Source organism: Cucurbita pepo, chromosome LG06 (assembly GCF_002806865.2).
Source record: "Cucurbita pepo subsp. pepo cultivar mu-cu-16 chromosome LG06, ASM280686v2, whole genome shotgun sequence".
In the NCBI taxonomy this organism is placed as follows: Eukaryota; Viridiplantae; Streptophyta; class Magnoliopsida; order Cucurbitales; family Cucurbitaceae; genus Cucurbita; species Cucurbita pepo.
Genome location: NC_036643.1, coordinates 4896355 through 4920140, shown reverse-complemented (window position 1 = coordinate 4920140; position 23786 = coordinate 4896355). Strand labels below are relative to the sequence as shown.

Here is a 23786-nt window from a genome sequence, read left to right as displayed (position 1 = left end):
CCCAGAAACAAGATACTTTCGAGGGGCTTTCCCGATCAAAAGATAAGAAGCAATCTAATCCAACTATTTTCTCGAGTTGGTCCGTCGAAAATATGATGAACCCTAATTTTGAAAAGTTTATTTTTTATCGTTGAAATTTCAAAATAAAAAATATATATATATTAACCGAGTGGATAATAAAATAAAATAAAATAAAATAATTTAGATGGTTTATTTATTTATATTTTTTACGTTATTTATTTATTTGCATAAAAAGATTGGAAGATGCTATTTCGTTGCCATTGAAAAATTGTATATATAAATTCACAGTCTCTTCTTCCCTTCGCCACAAATTCATTTCTTCTACATTTCCTTCTACATCAGCCATGGTCTGGACGAGAGGCCCTGCCGTCGGCCGCGGCTCATCTGCCACCGTCTATTTGGCCACAGACGCCTCCTCCGGCCACCACTTCGCCGTCAAGTCCACCGACCTCTCTTCATCAGCGTTGTTGCAGAAGGAACACGCTCTTCTCTCCAGATTGAGCTCTCCATACCTTATCAACTGCCTAGGTTTCGACATTGAAACTGAAACCTTCAAGCTTCCGGTGTTCAATCTGTTCATGGAGTATTTGCCGGAGGGGACGCTGTGGGATGCGATTCAGAGAAACGGCGGCCGGATGGAGGAATCGACGATCCGAGTGTTTTCGCGCCAGATTTTGAAAGGATTGGAGTACCTTCACGGTAATGGATTGGCGCATTGCGATATCAAGAGCCGGAATCTGTTAATGAGTGATGCAGGTTTAAAAATCGCCGATCTAGGTTGTGCGAAATTTGTGGATGGAGTTTCTGGAAATGGAGTTAGGGATTTTTCTGGTTCGCCGGCGTTTATGGCGCCGGAGGTTGCGAGAGGTGAAGAACAGGGGTTTCCGGCGGATATTTGGGCTTTTGGATGTACAGTCATTGAAATGGCTACTGGCAAACATCCGTGGGCGGATATAAAGGATCCGGTGTCGGCGTTGTATCGGATTGGATTTACCGGCGAGTTGCCAGAGGCTCCACGGTGGTTATCGGAGAGGGCGAGGGATTTTGTCGCTAAGTGTTTGATAAAAGTCCCGAAAGAAAGATGGACTGCGAAACAGCTTCTTGAGCATCCGTTTCTTCAGGGATTTGATTCCGAGTCGGAAATTGAATCTTCGTGGATGAAAACTATGAACTCTTCTCCGAGGTGTGTTTTGGATCAAAGCTTTTGGGATTCAATAGAGGATTCGAAGACACCATTGAAGGTAACGCATCAAGCTTCGTTGGAGGATTGTCCGGCTGAGAGGATTAGAAGTTTGGCTGGTAATTTGTCGTGCGATTGGGATTTGGAAGGGGACGATGGAGATTGGATTTTGATCAGAAACAATGGCGTCGGCGGTGGAAGCCATGGAAATGGATCTGTGAGCTCGGATTTTTCAGCTACAGTTGAAGAAGAAGAAGAGCTGGAAATTTTGAACTTGGAATTTGAAGAAAATTCTGTATTGTTCTGTTCATATGATGATAATTCTGGTATTATGAACAATGGGAGAGGAGGATTAGAAACGGAAATTGGGAGATTTGGAGGTAAAAAATGCAATTGTTCTTCATTAATGCAATTTGATCTCTTAGTTCCTCATGATCTTCATCTTCTGTTATCTCATTGCCTCAAGATTCATGGTTTTGATCAAAGAAAAAGTGTTTTTAAGCCAATTCCAACCATCCTTCAACGTTTTAATCTTCCAAATCGTATTTCATTCCACCTTTTAATTGAATCGAATAATTCAAAGTTGAAATTTATATCGGAAAGTCGAATATTTTATATATCATTCGACATTGAAAAGTCCACTATCACATTAAAACCACTAATAAGAGACATTGTTGGCTTAGACCAGTACATATAGTAGTCAACTTTCAAGATTTTAAAACTGTGTTTTACATAGTTTCGGGTAATTAAATATGAACTCTTAGCAGCCCAAGTTTTGGACTGTTACGTATCGTCGTCAGTCTCACAATTTTTATATAAATTTGTAATCAATGTGGGATCTCACAATCTACTTCCTTGGGAGTCCAGCGAGGACGTTGACACATCGTCGAGTGTCTGACTCGTATACTATTTGTAATCGTATATATCCCACCGCTAATATATATATTATCCTATTTGTAGTTTTCCTTTTGGGTTTTTTTTCAAAGTTTTAAAAAATGCGTTGTAAAATTTTTCACACACTTATAATAAATGTTTCGTTTCCCTCTCCGACCAATATAGGATCTCACAATCACAACTTGCTGTTAAACAAACAGTATCATAAGCAATTCATAAATAATATATATATTTAAAATTAAAAATAATTAAACCGATAATTATTGAGTTGTTTTAAAATAAGTAATGTTTATATATATATAATAGAGAGAAATATATTTCAGTAGATAAGATATTAATTATCATTTTAATTGTTGAATTTTAATCTCTTATTTCTAGATGATGCTAATATGGATAATAATCAACATTAAATGAAAATATAAATTGAAATTCCACGTAATATAAATGAGTTATTTAATTATTCATCCTTCTTACATTAGTTTAATAATAATAAATAAATAAATAAATAAATAAAAAGTCATACCCATTTCTATCATATCCAACGGTCAAAACTGGGTTTTAGGAGTTTGAAAATTTGGCCCGTAGGAAACAAAATTTCAAGAAATTGCGTCTACATTTAAACACCAAAAGCCTTTTTGGAAACNTAAATATATTCATTGGCTATCTTAAAAAGAGGACTGCAATTATTATTATTATTGTTATTATTATTTTAATGATGGGTTTTTATATATTTTTTAATTTAAAAATGAGTTTAACTATATAAAATGTCAACCCCTACTTCCTAGGTTTTTTTTAGTCTTCGATAATCATTTAATAAAGGATTTATGTGTTTTAATATTTAGTTTTAATTCATTGTTCATTTTGATCCGTTACGTTCACCGTTAGTTTATTCTTACAGGGAATGCTTCGGGACCAGTGTTCTTATAAAGAATGTTTCGTTGCCACGCTCACTGTTGGTCAATATTGTCCATTTTGACCCATTACGTATCGTCGTTAGTCTATTCTTATAAGAATTGTTTTGGAGCTCGTCCTTATAAGGAAAGTTTCGTTTCTCTCTCTCTCACCAATATGAGATCTCACAATCTACCCCCTTAGGGGCCAACGTCCTCCCCAGTGTCCTTGTAAAGAATGTTTTGTTTATCTCTCTAACTAATGTGGGATCTAACAATCCACCCCCTTGGGTCTCGTCGTCCTCGCTAACATTCCGTTCAGTGTCTGACTCTGATACCATTTATAACAGCTCAAACTCATATCTAGCAGATATTGTCTACTTTGGTTCGTTACATGTCGTCGCAAGCCTTTCGGTTCTAAAATGTGTCTACTAGGGAGAGGTTTCCACACTCTTACAAGAAACGTTTTGTTCCCCTCTCTAATCTACGTGGGATCTCACTCTTTTAATAACAAATTGATTTCATTATAGTTCTTCCTAAAATGTTCGTCCTTAAATTTATATTTGTCTAAATTAATAAAAATATCCATAAATTTTGTATTTTGTCTAAACAAAATATCCAACTTTTAAGGGTTTCAATAAATAGATTATCTCCGCTAATTTAGAAAATGATCCTGGGTTTATAAGTAAAGGGATACATCTTCGTTGTTATGAGGCTTTTTAAAGAAGCCCAAAGCAAAGCAAAACCAGGAGAGTTTACACTTAAAGTGGACAATATCATACTACAAGATTTGTGATTCCTAACATTGTAGCAGAGTCATGCCCTAAACTTAGCCATGACAATAGAATCCTCAAATATCGAACAAAGCTTGTGAGCCTCTAACGTGTGGTATACTTTGTTCGAGGGCTCGAGAGAAAGGAATCGAGCCTCAATTAAGGGGAGATCATGAAGTTATAAGTAAAGAAATACAGACCATGTATTTGTGACCCAACACAGATTTTTCCCGTATATTTTATCCTCACTCACATGCATAAAATTCTTAAGAGATCGCCCAATATATAATTGCTTAAAGTTGACTGAGCCACCGAAAAGGAAAATAACTCTTATTTTGGTATCATATCTCGAGAATCACTCTATATTTTACTTTAAATTAAATTTGGTTAGGTTGACTAAAATTACTAAGTTTTTAAATTTTTTAAAAATTAAAAAAATTAATTTTATCATCAAAATTAATAGTTATATTAAAGATTTATAGTAGTAAAACATATTAAATATAAAGTAAAATGTATTAATAAAATTAATTAGTATTTAATAAAATAATATAAAGTAAGCTTCTTATAGTAATCTTTTATTTTATTTTGAAATTTATTTATTGGAGTTTAATACATTTTAATTGATAAAAAATATTTAAAGGGATTTTAGTAATTAACATAATTTAATTATAAAGAAAATAAAATTATTTTTTTAATTGTGTTTAGAATTTAATTTGTATTAATTTGTATTAATTTGTATTAATTTGCTCTGTTAATCACCACGGAGCTTCTTTCGCCATTTTCAGTCGAACGCCGCTACACCGGAGCTTTCTTCTTCGAGCAATTGCCGATTCGAAGCTAGAAATCTCCGTCCAGGCTTCACCGTTGGAGTTCCGGAGATTGTAATGGAAGCGCCGACGTTCTCCATCGCTGTTTCTTCTTCTTCCTCTTCTTCTCGGACTGTATTTCGGTCACTTTCATCGTCGGCTCATACGAGTTCTCTCTTTTTTCTTCGCAATAATCATTACAAAACTCGTCATCTTAAAGTTAAGTCCTCCGGTAAGTTCGCAGTTCGTGCCTCATTGAGTGGTGATTCAGGTACTCTCTTTTCTCTCTGTCTGCCAATGAATTTGTTGCTCGTTTCAAATGCGACTTCGTAATTTTCTTGTATTTGTTACTCTAGTTGTAACTTTGCTGGATTATGGTGCTGGTAATGTTCGTAGTGTGAGGAATGCAATTCGTTACCTTGGCTTCGACATCAAAGATGTGAGATTCTCTTTTCTTATTTTCATCGTTGTATGGATAATGATTGAACTTGCAGGAGTTTATGCTTTGAACTGAAGAGTATTGTTTTTGTTATCTTATAGTAATGTCTTGCAGAATTGTGAATACCTTTTTGGCATTTGATCAAGATTTATGATTTATTGACAATCTTACACTGATTCCATAATTTTTTATTTCAGTGTTGTAATTTCTTGTTTAGTGATTGAGTAGTTAGTATGCTTCATACCATTGATTATGGCGATTTGTTGGGTAAACATCTAGCAACCACTTGACGAATGAAAGCTGATTTTTAGGTGCAAACTCCAGAAGACATTCTAAATGCAAAACGCCTAATATTTCCTGGAGTTGGGGCATTTGCTCCTGCCATGGATGTGCTAAACAGTAAAGGGTAACTGATTCTTTTCCTCCTTTATTTTTAACACACTCGTGTGCATAAGCTTTTTACTACTGAAACAAATTATCCAGAATGGGTTGAAGGTGCAAATTGAAAGTTTTAAGCCGCGTTTAACGTTTTGGAGTATGTGTGATGTTTTGCAGCATGGCTGAAGCAATCTGCAGTTATATTGAGAATGATCGCCCTTTTTTAGGTATTTGTCTTGGGCTTCAACTACTCTTCGAATCAAGCGAGGAGAACGGACCAGGTTTGAAACTGATGCTTTTCATGTGTTTCTTATATTCATTTTTCATTTCTCTTAGTGGAGGCAGTAAACATTTCATTGAAGAGGATAAGAGGTTACAAAGATGAGAAATGGCCAAGGGAGTTCACCAAAAAGTACTTCAATTGGCATTAATAAGAATGGAGGAATGATCTTTGAACTCTTTTGAGAGGTTGCACCAATTTGAAGTAGCAAAAAAGATTAAGTCAAGAAACTTCCAAATCCCTTTACATATTACTTGTCCTTCTATTCCTCTCCGTTTAAAGTTTCCATAACCCAACAATGAGGGCATTCTACCGAAGAAATACATGAAAACCACTTGCTGGAAGGGTCTTCTTAAGATTGAATTAACTGATTATTTCAAAATCACTTTTCTTATGGTAATGACTAAACTACTCTTGTTATGTGTTTCAGTAAAAGGTCTTGGCTTAATACCAGGCGTGGTTGGGCGTTTTGACTCTTCTAATGGTTTTAGGGTACCCCATATTGGATGGAATGCTTTGGAAATCTCAGAGGACTCTGAGATATTGGATGAAATTTCTAATCGTCATGTCTACTTTGTTCATTCTTACCGTGCTATGCCAGTAAGACTGTCTTGTTTGAAATAATTCATTTTCCACGGGATCTTTGATTTTCCTTTTCTATCAACATGATGTGTATGGGAACCTAATTCTTTTCTCATATTTCAGTCAGACAAGAACAAGGAGTGGATCTCTTCTACTTGCAGCTATGGCGACAGGTTTATAGCTTCAGTTAGAAGGGGAAATGTCCATGCAGTTCAATTCCACCCAGAAAAGAGTGGAGGTAAGATATGCTTTGCTTGTGCTTGTGCTTGTTTTTAAATTTAGTTGGACAGTTTCTCCCTACCTTCAGATTTGTCATATGATTTTGGATAAGAGGCGGATTTCCTCCAAAACTCAGAATTTATGACATAACAGAGTATCATATATACCTCCGGACCACCGCTACCCCCCCCCCCCCCCCCNAAAAAAGAAAATTGAGGTCATTGTTGAGTTTTACTGCTTAAAAATGGTGGTATAAACTATTTCACTGTTACATTCTTTCATGTGCGTGACAGCAGTTTAAGGATCAAGATTGATTGATTTATTCCAGTCTCTGTTTGCCTTTTGACCCTGTCATTACTCTTTGTATTAGAAATTTTCCAATACTGTTGCACTTTGTGATTGTTAATGGCACGTATGTATAATTATCAGAGGTAGGTCTGTCTGTCCTTAGAAGATTCTTGTTTCCAAAGTCAACCGTGACCAAGGTTTGTTAACTTTCATCCCTGGATGTGAGCATTGTATCAACTCACGTTTCTTTTAGATCAACTAACATTTTGAAATGTTCACTTAAGACAGAAGCCTAATGAGGGAAAGGCATCTCGACTTGCAAAAAGGGTAATAATCACTCAACACTAACAATTGAATGCTATGATTAATATTTCTTTTCACTTATATAATCTTATCCCAAGGGTAGTAGTCCTCTCAAAAGCTCCTTGATTATACCACTTTTGGTTTTATGTCAGTTCTATTGTCCTCTATAAATGTGATAGAGGAGCTTGTCAACAACTCCTTTTAATTCTCTTAGGTTATTGCTTGTCTTGATGTGCGGACAAATGACCAAGGGGATCTTGTTGTTACCAAAGGGGACCAATATGATGTCAGGGAGCAAACAGAAGAAAATGAGGTAGAATAGTTTTCTCATGCCATGTTAAACAATTTTCCCATTTGGAAGTGCGTTTACGTTTTTTAAGTTGGTTTGGATACTCACGATTGTATTTTAAGAAAAAAAAGCAATTTCTGTATAAATTTATTTTCGTCAATTTTCCATCTGGAAGTGCATTTAGTATTTTTAGTTATAGGACGTTTGAAGTTTACCCTTTTCAGCATATGATATAGTTGTAGTCTTTGAAGATTGAAAGAGGATCTTTTGAAGTGTGGAACATTTACAGTTCAGCATGTTATTATGGGGCTCGATTATGTTTGAGAATTATTATTATTTTGTTTTTTTACATCTGAGAATTATTACAGGTGGGGTTTAATTGTAGTAGGGTTTTTTTAATAGGTCATGCCTTTCTTGGAGGATATTGTTTATCTTTTGAGGATCCTTTTTGTCTTGTTTTGCCTTTTCTTGCTCTTTCATTCGCACAAAATCTCTTGATTTCTATTTTTTTTAAAAAAAGGTTCAAACAAAATCCTAATACCAGCTAAATATCTGGCCTCCAAACAATCTGTGATAGTTTTCTCTGTGTATTGGTTATCATTTATGTGATAATTTCTGGTAAATTTATTTTATTTTATTAAAATTGTATATAGAACCTTAATTCATAACCTTTTAAAAAAATATATTAAAGGGGTGATATTTTTATGATGCTGTTTAGCAGTTTATTTTAGTTCCCTTGGTTAAAACGCCTACTTCTATGATCCTGAGTGGCTGATTAGTGTAATGATGCATGCTCTTCGAATTTCCAAGGAATGGAAATGACGCTATTATTTAATGTTTAGGTGAGGAACCTTGGCAAGCCGGTAGAGCTTGCTGGACAGTACTACAAGGATGGTGCTGATGAGGTATGTCTCATCACCTTTTAGCCTAAAAACTTTTATCCCTCAGGTTATTATTATTTCTAAAGTGATGCTATTCAGCTTTTCATTTGCTTGATGCCTTTATGACGTTAAATTGCAGGTCAGTTTTTTGAATATAACTGGTTTTCGCGACTTCCCTCTAGGCGACTTGCCAATGTTGCAGGTTTGTTAAATTTTAGGTGCAGTTATTTTCCCCCGCAATGTTGCCGTATATATAACTTTCGTTCTTTTGTCTAATCTTAATACTCCCCGATGCTCTTCATAGGTGCTGAGATACACATCAGAAAATGTTTTTGTACCATTGACTGTTGGGGGCGGGATTAGAGATTTTAAGGATGCGAATGGCAGGTGTGCTCTTAATATTACTAGGGTACTTTTTTATTTTAAATTCCTCAACTTTATGGGTTGTATGCTATGCAGTTATGCTGCTTTGATCTATTTCATGAACAATATATTATGCAAAACCTTGTCAGGCACTATTCTAGCCTGGAAGTTGCTTCAGAATATTTCAGATCTGGAGCTGATAAAATATCTATTGGAAGTGATGCTGTTTATGCTGCCGAAGAATATTTAAGAACTGGCGTAAGTGTTATATCAATCATCTGAAGTTAACTTGTGTGCATGGTTGTTTCACTTATAAGGTTCTTGAACTGTTTGCTCTCAGGTAAAAACAGGAAAGACCAGCTTGGAGCAGATTTCTAAGGTTTATGGAAATCAGGTGATTAACATCAATTGCGCAAGCTATGGTTCTCATTATTCATGTATTTAATCCTGGTATTGAAGTATAAGGTCCAGATTCCAGAAGAGTTGTTTATACTGCAGTGTCTGTGCTTTTCACTGTAACCTGGATTTTCTAATAACTTCTCTTTTTTCCATTTGGTTATTGGATAGTGGTCATCTTTAGCAGGGTTACTATTATCAGCAATTGGCTATTAATTGAAAAGCAAGAAAATCTTATCAGATACCAAAGATGCAATACAGTATTGTGTAATTATCTTCACATCCGACACTATAGAATCTTTTTCAGCTCGTTAACTTCAATGCTTTGTTAGGACAGCAAGAAAGAAATCCCCGTCTCATTTCTCCTTGCTCATATTGTTCGGATGACTAATTGGTCACATCTTTAAGTTATAGCTTTCTGATTGATTGACTCACTGAAAATGATTATTATATGAAACAATTTATTGATTTGGTGTACATCGATGTTTAATCTGTGTTCTTGGAAATATAAATAATACTAATCACAGTGATTTTGTCCAAAATCTTTCTTGCAGGCTGTTGTGGTAAGTATTGATCCTCGTAGAGTGTACCTTAAAAGTCCCGATGATGTAGAGTTCAAGGTTATACGAGTAACAAACCCAGGTAAAAGGTTATTTCATTTCTATTGTTTCCTCAAAACGCCTCTGACCCCTGTTGTAGGTTAAATGCGTTAGGTGTGAATCCTGCCTTTGCAATGTTTTCTTTTTTCCTTTCTTGATGTCTGTATGATATGCAAGGGAACGATTAAACTAGTGTTAATAGATAGATAAAATTGTCAGATATGGGTGTATGTTTGAGGGTTATATGAAAAAGGAGCCTTATGTTTGAGAGAATCTATTATAAAAAAAAATATTTGAGAGAATCTAAGGGACTATATGAAGTTTGTTGCTGACTTGGATTGAATTTATAAATGTGAACTTCTGTTCATTTCAGGTCCTAATGGAGAAGAATATGCATGGTATCAGTGTACAGTAAGTACTATTTTCTCTCTCACATAGTTATCCATAATTTTCACTGGTATGGGATAGTTCTCATGTGACATGCTTATCTCCGTTAGTCCTCTCTCGTCTGGTCTGTATCGGTCTGACTAGTGCTTTAGGAACCAGAAACAGACATCTTTGGCGTATGAATTTGAATCCTTAAAGAAGTGGTGCTAAGTGGTTTAGCATGCTTTCCAGATGAATGTTGACATTGCTATTCAAACAATTCTAGTTTAACAACAGAAACACAGGCTGGACCAACCAAAGGTACCTTCACAAAAGCATGATGCTTAAACCCAAAGGGAAGCGTTGATGTGTGTGAATTCTAAACCTCCTCCTAGGGCACTGGGGCTAAAGCCACTTCTAAAACCTTAAAAAATCTTAGTTAGATACCCGAAGGATACAAACCACCTTAAAAAGAATGATCTTGTCCCTGCTGTGCCTGCTGGAAAAGAACACGAAAGTTTTAGATTAAGCATCAGAGAGGACAACCTTTATAAAACCTATAGTTTAATCCTCACAAGCCCAACCAACCAAAGAAAAAAAATCAGCCTTTCTTGGAACCTAGCTAACAAAGGATTAGAAGGCTGTATGGACAAAAAAAAAAAAAAAAAAAAAAAAAAAAAAAAAAAAAAAAAAAAAAAAAAAAAAAAAAAAAAAAAAAAAAAANAAAAAAAAAAAAAAAAAAAAAAAAAAAAAAAAAAAAAAATCCACACTTAAAAGTTTGAGAGGACGTAAAGATGACTCTTACCCAAAAAAAAAACCGAAAGAAACAACTCAGAAAACGAAATCAAACGGAAAAACAAACACACGCACACAAAAACAAATAAACTGAGTTCATTTTTNGACGAAAAGATGCCAGGATACTTGAACATGTCTATCTATCAAAACTTGGAAATGATGAAAATCCCTTGAGTTATGGATAGCAGAAAAGAAAAACCCTCAAACTGTTTGGGCTTGGATCTCATGTTGAGAAGATTAAGACTCGAAGGTCATTGGTCAATGCTTCCACATTTAAAAGTTTTATTTCACTTTTATTTTTCTTATTTTCTTATTTTTTGATTTTAACCAAATTCGCTTGTTTGTTCACAAGGTTAGTGGAGGTCGAGAAGGTCGACCTATTGGAGCTTATGAGCTTGCAAAAGCCGTTGAGGAGCTTGGTGCTGGAGAAATACTGCTGAACTGCATAGATTGTGATGGTAAGGATGACAATTCCATACAATAAAAATTTTATAATCATCATCTCTTTCTAATCATGGAAATATTATATTAGCCTTTTCCTTTGTGTTTCTTTCAACGAGAAACTTCCTACATGTTGCAAGATCTACTAGGGTTGGGTAGTTAGAATTCCTTCAAGGATTGCCTTCTGAGGAAGTTAACAAAAGGCCTCCTCTCACTCATAGTTACAGTCCCAGTATATATGGGTTAGCAGTAAGAAATTTGAAAATACATAAGTTCTCATGTCTAACCCAACTATTACTCTCCCGAATGATAACCTCTCCTTCATCTCTTACATCCTCACTGGACATTCGTTGAAGAGGAACAAGAGAATTCTTTGGCAAAATTTCATTGGAGCTTTTCTTTGAACTATTTGGAAATTAGGGATTTTCTCATATAAGCTCTCTAGTTGAAACTCGATTATGGAACTTATTGCTTAATTAGCTCTTTTGTGGTGTAATTTATCTCCACTGTAATTCTTTCTTTCTTCCCTCATATATCAGTGTAACAGCCTAATGCAATTCTCCATGATTGGGCAGCTTTTGTAATCATTTCGCACCATCAATGAAATGTTTATGTTTCCTATTATTAAAAAATTTCTCCCTTTTAGCTTTAACAGAGATACCAAAGCTATTGATTGAAATGAGCGTAGGGACAGCCATTTCTGAATCCTCTGAGAAACATGCATATGCTTTTATGATTAGAAACCATACTCTCCATAATGGTATGATATTATCCACTTTAAGTATTAACTCTCATGACTTTGTTTTTTGTTTCCCCAAAAGGCCTAATACCTATGGAGATAGTATTCCTTATTTATAAACCCATGATCAATTCTTTAATTAGCGGATGTGGGACTCCTTTCTCAACAATCATCAACCATCCTCCCCTTGAACAAGGTACACCCTAGAACCTCTCCTAAGGCTTACGGAGCCCTCAAAGAGCTTCTGCTCAATCGAGACTCGACTCCTTCTCTGGAACTCTCGAACAAAGTACACCCTTTGTTCGACACTTGAGTCACTTTGACTACACCTTCGAGACTCACAATTTCTTTGTTCAACATTTGAGGATTCTATTGACATGGTTAAGTTAAGACTATGACTCTGATGCCATGTTAGATACCATAACTCTCCACAATGGTACAATATTGTCCACTTTGAGCCTAAATTCTCATGGCTTTGCTTTTGGTTTTTCCAAAAAGTCTCATACCAATGGAGATAGTATTCTTTTACTTATAAACCCATGATCAACCCCTTAATTAGCTAAAATGGGACTCTTCTCCCAACCATCCTCAACATTTACTGCTTTCTCTTGCATGGAGAGTAATCAGAATTGTTAAATATAATCATACATATTATTTAGTTTCTAACCAAACTTTGACAGGTCAAGGAAAAGGATTTGATACAGATCTGGTAAAGCTGATATCAGATTCTGTGAGCATCCCCGTCATTGCCAGTAGTGGTGCTGGGTGTCCTGACCATTTCTCTGAGGTGTTCAACAAAACGAATGCATCAGCAGCCCTTGCTGCTGGCATTTTTCATCGCAAGGAGGTATTTATTACCTGAGATTCCTTCATTATCTTAACTGACACCATGTTTTAGCCTCGATTAACGAAATTTATAGAATCAAACTAAATCTTAATATTATGGATGGCAGGTGCCTATTCAGTCCGTAAAAGAGCATTTGTTTAAGGAAGGCATAGAAGTGAGAATGTAATGATATCAATCTTTGAAAGCTGTTGGCTGTAGAGGCACATCAGTTTTGAGGATTCCCAACTTCATGTGGTATTATTCAGTAGCTTCTAATTTTGTGTCATAGTTTTGATTTAAGTCGACCATAAGTTTCTGATTTATTGAATAGTTAAATGGGACCACAATGCTTTCTCCAATAATCAGACAAAAAGGAGACAGTTGATCTTATTTCATTTGATGTTTAAGGAGAACGAAGACAAAGGGAGTTGCATTGATAATAATATTTAGTTCGATGATGCCTGCCATTTCTAACCGAGTGAATGGACACCGCTTTAGTTTCACAATCTATTTTATTTTTTAAAAAAATATTTGTTCAATTGTTGTCTTTGTGACAATGGACTGATGTGATGTAAAATCCATACAATTTGACTAAATTTCTTGAAATATGTCGATGTTGCTTCAAGTTGAGTTCGAGGAGGCAAATGAGCTATATCTTGGTTGCCACGCGAGCATTGTTCAAAGTGATGAACCTCAACTTATTACAAGATTTGATGAATGTCCCACCATTCCAATAAAGTAAGTATTTCACAAATACTTAGACCAGCCATAATCATTCAATCGGAATTCAATAGAGGTTTTACCCAGGTAGTAGTAGTTCGACTTCATGGTCAAATGTCCCAACGAGGGGTAATGTCGTTGGCAGACTATCGAATTGATAGAAATTAAGAATCCACCACGACTAAATGGTGTGAAAGTTATCTTATTTATAATCAAATAAAGGATATGAAAATAGTAATAAATGAAAATAACAATAAATGGAAAGATACTCATATTAATAAGGCAAATATTAGATATTTGACTTGTAATAAAATATCAAATATAATATATATGGTAAACTATAATATAATTTATTATTAAATATTCTTAAAATAAATATTAATAAAAATATTATTGAATAAAAATTTAAGATATTCTTATCACGTGAAAGGTTAATATTTATTGTAAAAACTTCTTATTTAACATCATTCAACATTTTAATACAATATATATGCTAAACTATAATATAATTTATTACTAAATATTCTTAAAACAAATATTAATAAAAATATTATTGAATAAAAATTTAAGATATTCTTATCACGTGAAAGGTTAATATTTATTGTAAAAACTTCTTATTTAACATCTTAAGTCATTCAACATTTTAATTCAATATATATCTCATAAAAAAAAAAAAAAAAAAAAAAAAAAAAAAAAAAAAAAAAAAAAAAAAAAAAAAAAAAAAAAAAAAAAAAAAAAAAAAAAANATATGCACATTTCACACATGACACAAGTATAATCACCAAGCATGAATCCCGTAGATACATACAAGGTGTAATGAGGTAAACCTTAAAATAAATGAATTCTAGCTTGTCACGCAATAACCTTAATTGAACTCATATTTCTAGCAGATCCAAACACTAAAATTTGGGTCCAAGGTAATGAACTAGTTTTCTAGAATGTTGTTCCACCAAGCAAGAAGATTAGTTAACTAAACTCTTCTAGGAAAAAAGAAGGAAGGTTTTCATGCTGATTCAATTGTCTAGTTTAGTCAATACCCATGCATCTCAATTGTAAATGTAATTATTGAAAAACTATCACATAAGGTATAAAAGAAAAGAACCAAGAACTTGAGCATTGCTGTGCTGAGTTTCGAACCCACAAGTTCGATTCGCATCGGGAAAGGAAATAAAGTGCTTACTGCTTAGCACCAAAACACAATTCCAACAATATGGACGTGGGAATTCCCACAAGCATAAATTCATCGAAAACCGCTTAAAACATATGCTCTTTTCCAACAAGATCTCTCATTTCAGTATAAATTAATAAGAGAAGCCGAAATTGCTCATGGGAGGACAGTGTGGAAATATCCTACAAAACTTGAAATGTGAGGAAAACGGAGTATTTATTTCTCGAAATGATTTTTGAAGGTTTTGAAGTTTTACCCTTGGAGAAACATCACACGCTGAAGGTTTTGGAGACTTTATATGTCAAGGAGAAGTCTTCGTGGGTCTTCTACGACATCTTTGATGCGGCGCAAAAAGAAAACCGCCTCTCTCCCGTCAATAAGTCTATGGTCATATGTTAGAGCAATGTACATCATTGGCCTTGGGACAACGTTGCCTCCAACCACCACGGGACGGGAGACGATCGAGTGCATTCCCAAGATTGCCGACTGCCAAGAAATTTCAGAATGTCAGTTTCTTATCAAGAACCAGAATGAAAAGACACCTTAGAAAGCATGGAAAAAGAGTGTAATCCAATCGTATGACATGACGTGCAGGATTATTATTTCTCTTGTGGAGTGGGTGGGGTAAGGTTTGATAAGCACGAACCTGAGGAGGATTAATAATAGGGGTACTCAAAAGGCTTCCATAAACACCGCCATTGGATACGGTGAAGGAACCTCCAGCCATCTCGTCAATTGATATGGTACCATCATTTGCCTTCTTTGCAAGTGTGTTTATCTCCTTCTCTATCTCAGCAAAATTCATCGAATCAGCATTTCGAATAACTGGCACAACAAGACCCTGCATGGAAAAAAGATGAAATATAATGTTGCAACCTTACATCCCTTCATGATTTATGATCTACATCACCAGCAGACTTTGGTCCTTTTTATGGATTTTGGTCAGGGCTAATTTATATGGGTATTGTGCCCCTAAATGCAAAGATAATTATGATATCATACTTAAAGAGACTAGAAATTCCTAAACTTCAGATGTGATCGACCATTATAAAATATGAGCTACCTCACAAGAGTAGTTGCACCCTTAAATTTTAGACCTCTTGGGCTTAAGACTAACGTTATTTTATGTGTTGACGCAACAAATCTTAAAATATGGAGAGGCGTCTATTAAGAAACTAGGCGGAATCATGAGGCATTAAACAAGCAAAGATTTTCGTTTTAGAGAGAGACAAGCAGAGATTTGATAAGAAAACTCTGCCCCTTTCCGTTCGCAATTCAAATTAGGCCCTTAACTGCAAAGTTATTCAAAACTCCCAACAGACCTTAGGCGTGCCAACAGCTATGCTAATGTCTATGTAGTCTCTGTATATGATATCATCCCCATCAATCACAGCATTAATAATAGGTTGATTCTGAAGTCCACTGACAGCAGCCTGGAAACATGAACAGAAGAACATAAATTGGCGATACACTCATAACTCGCATCTGGAATTAACATATCCAAGAGGTTAACAAATACATACCTTAATAAATCCAGACATAAGACCCAACTTGACTCCATGCTTTTCAACAAACGCATCCTTGTAATCAGAACGAAGCTTCATCAAATTTGTCCTACATGAAATTTCATAAGTTAAAAATGAAGCAGAAAGGAGTCTTCATTGAAAATGGGGACGATTAGATTAACTAATGCATGGAGATACGAGGACAAAGCCAACTAATCGGATTTCGTACAAAAAAATGTCTCCAATAGGTAACTGAAAATCCCCAGCAAATCCTTAAAATACCCTATGATAACTGCAGTCTAAAGTGGGTTTACATGTCAGCAATGGGAGGACTAGATTAATTAATGACAAAAACTAGTCTTTCTACAGTACTGAAGTACCAGTAGCATTCAGGCATGACATGACGAACTAAAAAGTTGAAACGAACAATGTTCAACTAAAATAGGAGGCTGCAATGTAGTTTCTACATAGGCAGAGGAAAAATATTGACAAAAAAAAAACTTCTTACATGTCAACTTCATTGAACGTCGTCAACATAGCAAATGTGTTTTGAGAATCTTTCAATCGTGTAGCAACCCTCTTTCGAAGCCTTGTCATTGGAACCTAAAGCATGACGATCCCAAGTAAAGTCATGGAGTATAAGTCCATGAAAATACCCAGTTCATTACAAACTGACTTAAAAAAAGGTGAATGCATTTTAGAGCCATGATGTTTTAAACTATGTTCTTACTCGTCTTTCCCTATCCTTGGGAGGAAGCTGGGGTTCTGTAGCTGAGCGCTTAGGAGGTGGAGGAGATGGTGCTTTAGGCTTCTCACTGACCGTAGCTTCAGCTTTAGGCTTTTCTATTTTTTCAGCTGGAGCAGCCTGAGATGCAGCTTTCTCCGATGTCTTCTCGGAAGGAGCAGCATGAGCTACACCTTCACCAGATTTTGAAATAACAGCAACCTTGGTACCTGGTTCCACTGTATCTCCTTCCTTCGCAACAAACTGCCAGCATTTATATTAATCATCCATCAACTTACAAGATGCGTAGCTAAGAAAATTAACTAGTAGAAGTCCAGAAATAGTCACCTTCTGAAGAACACCAGCTCCAGGACTAGTGACATCAATAGTAACCTGATAGAAAATTAGCAGCACAGATTTAAATGAAACGTCAAATCATTTTCATAGGGGAAGAAAGGAAAGAAAATATATTTTCCAATACAAATCTATAAACACCTTATCTGTTTCAATTTGAGCAATTGCTTCATCCAATTCTACTCTATCACCCGGATCTGCACTCAAGATATATGGCTTATCAATCAAGAATATCAAAAAAAAGATTGGTGTATTTCATAGCAACAAGCAATATACTTGATAAACAAAGAACATACTCTTCAGGAATTTTGCCAGTGTTCCATCAGTAATAGACTCGGCCAATGGAGGGACGACAACATCAAGCAGGTCCCCTTTAATGCCAAACATGACAACAAGTTAATTACAAAAGGACAAAAAGAAAAGAAAAACGACAATTGGAAAATGGGTTTGTATGCTCAAATACAACTAAGGAAAAAGAAAGCCGTGCACAGAGTGAGCTTGCAGTATATTCTTCACTGAATAAATAAGCAAGCTAGCAGCATCAAAAAGAGCATTATAAGCACACAATTGCACGCCCAACCACTTTTAGTTTCAAATAAAAAACTAGCATACTAATTTAACTCCTACAGCAAGTAAACTTAATGCAAAATCTGATGGAAGAGTAAATGAAATAATTCCAATTTCTCTAAGTGATGTCAGTATAACAAAGTTTAAACTCTAGACTTTTTTTGCCTTCATGCAACAACTTAATCGCACAGGCTACACACTTGAGACTCACAACAACAGAAAGAGGGAAGCTGCTCATTAATGGTCAACTTTATTAAATTTTATCATAAAAAATCTATTCACAGTCACCTCCCCCCAACAAAGAAAAAATCATTTTTTGTTATGAATGTTGGTGGAAGAAAGATGGGGTAATTTTAATTTTCTCCCTCTGTTTACGTGAAAAGTAACTATACTTTACATTGACAATATGAAATGCAGAAGAGGAAACCAATGGAGATTGCATAAGGGATCTCCAATTAGTGTCATTATAAAGAACCCTAATGTTGCTAGCGTGATAACCAACATCAGGTAAACACAGTCCAACTAACACCCAGCAACTGTTGAAGAAGAAACACAAGCAAAAATAATTAAGAAAAAAAAGTGATGTCGCACCATTATCTGAAGAGAAGTTCCGACCATTCAATTGCATCATAGAACTTTGCTGCATACTTGCAAAAGCAACCCTGATCACCATATAAAAATTAAAACCAAAGGGGACAGTAGCAAAAGAACTAATGAAAAGTTCTCATTAAAAGGGGAAAAAAAAAGTTGAAAAGTATTATACACGTGTCCCATATAACGCAGAAATTTTGTTTCAATGAGAAAAGCAACATTGTAATTGTAAGTATAACAGGTAACAAAAGACTTAATCTACCAGTCAAATTCAGGTTGAATGGGGTTTCACAATGCTCATAAAACTTTAAAATTTAACCAAAAAAAAAAAAAAAAAAAAANATAGCAAGAATCTCAAACCCAATCCAGAAACAACTTAAAATTCATCATTGCCATTGAGATATCAAAGACCCAAGAGAAATCAAAATAGAGGATGAATTCCCAACACTACCTGCCATAAGAATAGGGGTATACACGGATAGGTTGGAGAAAATTTTTGGACTAGTTGCTCAAGTTGGTGACCCAAATGACTCGAATAGGATTCACAACCCCACCCCTCTATTTTTCAGATTGGGTTTTGTCATCGAGTTGTTAATTTTTTTTAATTATTTAGAAAAATCTTACTTATTCCCAATACATGTCGGCCTGACCCATGTATAGATAGCGTGATAGATAGATGGACCTCAGAAAAGCAGAACATAAGGCTAGATACATGATGAGACCCCATTTCTGAGTCAAGACATGTGTCAAACATGCCAAGGAATGGTAAATTGGTCTGTAAACACATCGATGAAAATGTAGAATACACAAACACAAATGATGGCAACCACCACTCACTAAGAAATAGGAGGAAAAGAAAAGTAAAATTTTGCCCCAAGGTCAAAAGTAAACAAGGGCCACATACGCAAAGTTGTATATTGGTAACTGACCTTAGAGATTGAGGACTAGCAAGGCCACCTGCAACGTAGGGGTATCAATCAATCAAAGGATAACGTATATTTAAACTAGTTGCATAAAGTAGGAGCTTAAACAAATATAAAGAGAGGCCGCAATCAAAATTACCATGTGAAAGTAGGTGAGAAAAATTTCTGACATGTCCAAAGCTCCTACACTGGTGCAAAATCTAAATGCGGAATGAAAAAACAAGGCAGTAAGATTCATGAATAAATTATTGCACGAAAATAATCAAATAACATCGCTTTTAACTTTCATTTCATTTCACAGAGAGGTGCAAGGAAGACCAAAGAGATACATAGCAAATACCTATAGCGTATAAGAGGTCATTCGTGCATTATGAAAATACTTCAAGCCAAAATTAGAAACTACCTCCAAACAAAGCAAACAAAGAGACAAAAACTTCAGAAAACGCAACTACCTCTTTTTCGGCAACGGAGCGAACTCTTCCCGCAGAAATGGAAGGTCGAATTCCCCGCAAATACTGCGCAGAAAACTGAAATGAAAGCACTACAGAATCAGACAAGTCCTGCCTACCGGTACAAATCCTATATTCATCATGTATCCTGAAGAAAATGGATAGAACGCTCTGAACTAACCAGATTAGAGCCTCCAGACGCAATCCGTCGCCTTACGACTCCAAAACTCATTTTCTCAGCTTCTATTCAAGCAAGTAAAACGAAAATCAGAGCACCGACCAAATCACAGTAATAAAATCCACATAAGTGCATTCTTTCACGATTCAGAACACATCCAGAAAGAAACATGCAAATAAAATGCAGACATCACGAGAGGCCAAAATGAAAAACGCACAAACAGAAAAAGAAAAACAACATACATTCAAAACAAAGATCACAGAAAACAGATTTCCTAGACAAATATCTCAGCAACCAAAGGAGAACTGAAATCAAACAAACAAGAACAAAAACATACACGTTGAAATCGCTTACCAAAACAACAGAGACCGGAGAAACTCGTGGAAGATCAACGCGGAACGGCTTCGAAGAGAAACAGCAAGCGGAGGAAGATGGAAAGGGGACGGAAAACGATTGTTCTACCACGTTCCGATTTGCCTCCTTTACCCCATGATTTGGAAGGCGCGAGGCTATTACAGGCTACAGACAAGTTCAGTAACATTTATACACGTGTCACCTTTTAATTGGACAATAGGCGAAAAGTCATAGGACAGGTGAAAGAAGGTGCTCGTTTGACTATTTTTAATTTAATTTATTTATTTTACTTAAAACGCCCCGTTTTACTGACCCCACCACTGTTCTCAGGGGACGTCGTTTTCAGAGCTTTTCAGGGTTTGACCAATTTGCCCCTCCCGTATTGTCTTATTTTGAATTCAACCTTTTACCTAATTTTGGGGGTAATTTAGTAAATTGTGAGGAGAATATTCCAATGAATATAGTATGGAAATAAAAGATTCCCTAACCTAACTTGGAAACAGAAGCCTAATTTTCCATAATACAATATATTTTTTTATTTTTTTTTTTTTATTTTTTTTTTTTTTGGTTTAATTTTCGAATATCTGATTATAACAGTTATTTTAAAGTCCGTTTAAAATAATAACTGTAATTAACAATAATATTTTAATAACTTAAATGAGTCATTAAAAGTTTATTAATGTTTTTATCTTTTTGTTAATTAATTTTTTTTTGTTTAATAAAAAAAACTTTAATTGTGTTGACCATGGTTTCTTATTTCTAATTATTTCTTCTTTATTTTTTATTTTAAAATAAAAACATGTTTTATAACAATATTGCTTTTTTATTTTAAATTTTAATTTGAAATATTACAAAAATAATGAATAAATTTTTTAAAAAATAAATATAAACAAAACTAAATTTATTGACAGAGTAACCAATTTTAAAGAAATGAGAGTATTTAGTTGTCTGTTAGTTCTGTGAAATTTTCAACTCTTTACAGAGTAATCAACTTTTAAAAAGTTACTGTATTTAATTGTTTTTAGTTTTATGGCAATGTTGAATTATGTTTTCTAGAGTAACCAATTTTTAAGAAGTGACCGTATTTGTATTTAATTGTCTTTAGTTTTATGGCAACGTTGAATTATGTTTCTTAGGGTAACCAATTTTTGAGAGGTGACCGTAATGTTGAATTATGTTAAGGTGTTACAATTTTGTCTGGTGTTGATAAATTTGTTTTCCTCGTAAATTTATTTTTGTTTATAAGTTAAGAACCCGAAAATAGAGGGTTGTGTTGGGAGAATTTTTGAGTTTGGGTTAGATTACCAAATTTCTTCCTGAATCGCACTTTGAGAGCGGATTTGTGATTGTGTGACACTCACTTCCCACCAACAAGTTGTTGAGGATTATTGGGAGTGAGTCCCACGTTGGTTTATTTAGTGGAATATCGTGTGCTTATACGGGAGGAATACTATCTCCATTGGTAGGAGACCCTTTTGGGAAAGCCCAAAACAAAGTCACGAGAGCTTATGCTCAAAGTGGATAATATCATACTATTGTAGAGAGTCGTGATTCCTAACATGGTATCAGAGCCATGTCAATAGAATCCTCAAACATCGAACAAAGAATTGTGAGTCTCAAAGGTACAGTCAAAAGTGACTAAAGTGTCGAATAAAATGTGTACTTTGTTCGAGGACTCCAGTGAAAGGAGTCGAGCCTCGATTAAGGGGAGACTTATCGATTAAGGGGAGGCTATTCGAACCCTCCATAAGCCTCAGGGGAGGCTTACAGTGTACTTTGTTGGAGGGGAGGATTGTTGAGGATTATTGGGAGTGACTCCCACGTTGGTTTATTTACTGGAAGATTATGGGCTTATAGGTGAGGAACACTATCTCCATTGAAACGAGGCCTTTTGGGGAAGCCATGAGAGCTTTACTGGAAGATTATGGGCTTATGAGTGAGGAATCTTTTGGGGAAGCCAGGAGAGCATGAGCTTTACTAGAACATTATGGGCTTATAAGTGAGGAATACTATCTCCATCGAAACGAGGCCTTTTGGGGAAGCCATGAGAGCTTATGCTCAAAACGAACAATATCATACCATTGTGGAGAGTCGTGATTCCTAACACAAGTGAGTTAAGACTCACCTACGACCAAGCAACGTATGCTCAAGCCTCCGGCCTTGATTTAAGAAGAAAGTTTTAAAAAAAGAAAAACGAGAGCAACACAAGTGAGTTAAGACTCACCTACGACCAAGCAACGTATGCCTCCGGCCTTGATTTAAGAAGAAAGTTTAAAAAAAAGAAAAACGAGAACAACACAAGTGAGTTAAGCCTCACCTACGAGCTCAAGCCTCTGACCTTGATTTAAGAAGAAAGTTTAAAAAAAAGAAAAACGAGAGCAGAGAGATTGCGAAACATAGTTTTGAAAGCAAGATTTGGTTATTTTCAATAAAAAAGTGTCTGTTTTTGGTTATTTTCGAGAATGTCTGTATTTTGTTATTTTCAAGAAAGGTCAGTTTTAGGGTTTGGTGTTGGATTACCAATTCAACCAATTACGAGTAAAAAAAAATATCTCAAACCAACCTAACTAGAACATCTACCCTTGATATCAGTCCTCAACCCATTTCTTCCGCCAGATTTACATTTCTCCAGCCACCGATCCGATTCGATTCGCTAAAAGCCAATGCAATTCCAGCGTCTCTAATTCTCGCGAACATCGAGACAGGTTTTGACAATTTCTTTTTTGTTTAGATTCAAACCGATGCACAAAATTAATCAAGAACCGATCCGAGATTAATCTCTTGAAATTTCGTCTTCGATCTGCAATTTGTGGAGCGGCGTGCTTCTGGCTGAGTATTTGATAGCGAATCTCATTCTTCCGGAGTTTATTACGAAATCGTACCGATCTGATGACAGAGACGGGAGAGATTCAGTGGAAGAGGAAGAAACGGAGCGCAACGGAACTTGAAGGTGAAGCCATTGATTGAATTCTTGGCGTTCTGTAAGGAAATCTCATTCTTCTTTGCTTTTTTTTTTTGTAATGATCGGTGCTTCTGAATCGTGAATTGTGGTGCTCAGAATAGGGATCGGGGATCGGATTCTCTCAATTCCATTTGACAGTTAATGGAACACGACTCCCTACAATGGTATGATATTGTCACTTTGAACATAAGCTCTCGTGACTTTACTTTAGGCTTTCTAAAAAAGTATTGTCTCATACAAATGGAGAGAGTATTATCTGATTATAAACACATGATCATTCCCATTTCCTAAATTAGCTACTTTCATCATCCAACACTTCTCCGGGAACAAAGTGCCTCCCCTTTTTTCATCATCCAACACCTCCCCGGGAACAAAGTGCCTCCCCTTTTTTCATCATCCAACACCTCCCCGGGAACAAAGTGACTCCCCTTCTTTCATCATCCAACACCTCCCCGGGAACAAAGTGCCTCCCCTTCTTTCATCATCCAACACTAGGGAGTATTCTCTGATTATAAACCCATAATCATTCTCATTCCCTAACTT

The 23786-nt window shown here is 35.5% G+C and overlaps 3 protein-coding genes across 3 annotated transcripts; 2 read left to right on the top strand and 1 right to left on the bottom strand.

Annotated features, from left to right (window-relative positions):
- The first annotated feature begins 353 nt into the window (after positions 1 to 353).
- On the top strand, positions 354 to 1898 carry LOC111797415 (mitogen-activated protein kinase kinase kinase 18-like). The gene has a single exon (XM_023680401.1). It carries the CDS (start codon positions 366 to 368, stop codon positions 1896 to 1898), a length of 1533 nt encoding a protein of 510 aa, XP_023536169.1. The 5' UTR covers positions 354 to 365.
- Positions 1899 to 4508: 2610 nt separating this feature from the next.
- On the top strand, positions 4509 to 13222 carry LOC111797005 (imidazole glycerol phosphate synthase hisHF, chloroplastic-like). Its single transcript, XM_023679849.1, has 19 exons — positions 4509 to 4835; positions 4921 to 5003; positions 5315 to 5409; positions 5559 to 5662; positions 6092 to 6261; positions 6367 to 6481; positions 6892 to 6947; positions 7039 to 7077; positions 7268 to 7366; positions 8185 to 8247; positions 8363 to 8425; positions 8528 to 8610; positions 8736 to 8844; positions 8927 to 8980; positions 9537 to 9624; positions 9955 to 9992; positions 11095 to 11200; positions 12603 to 12769; positions 12876 to 13222. The coding sequence occupies exons 1-19, from the start codon at positions 4643 to 4645 to the stop codon at positions 12933 to 12935; spliced, it is 1785 nt and encodes a 594-aa protein (XP_023535617.1). The 5' UTR covers positions 4509 to 4642; the 3' UTR covers positions 12936 to 13222.
- A 1405-nt stretch (positions 13223 to 14627) lies between these two features.
- Positions 14628 to 20405, bottom strand: LOC111797006 (dihydrolipoyllysine-residue succinyltransferase component of 2-oxoglutarate dehydrogenase complex 1, mitochondrial-like). Its single transcript, XM_023679850.1, has 15 exons — positions 20282 to 20405; positions 19931 to 19992; positions 19753 to 19827; positions 19440 to 19500; positions 19307 to 19334; positions 18378 to 18448; positions 17516 to 17590; positions 17361 to 17416; positions 17214 to 17258; positions 16872 to 17129; positions 16650 to 16744; positions 16160 to 16250; positions 15959 to 16069; positions 15283 to 15477; positions 14628 to 15122 (listed from the first exon to the last, which is right to left on the bottom strand). Exons 2-15 carry the CDS (start codon positions 19979 to 19981, stop codon positions 14931 to 14933), a joined length of 1404 nt encoding a protein of 467 aa, XP_023535618.1. The 5' UTR covers positions 19982 to 19992; positions 20282 to 20405; the 3' UTR covers positions 14628 to 14930.
- Between the last annotated feature and the right edge of the window lie 3381 nt (positions 20406 to 23786).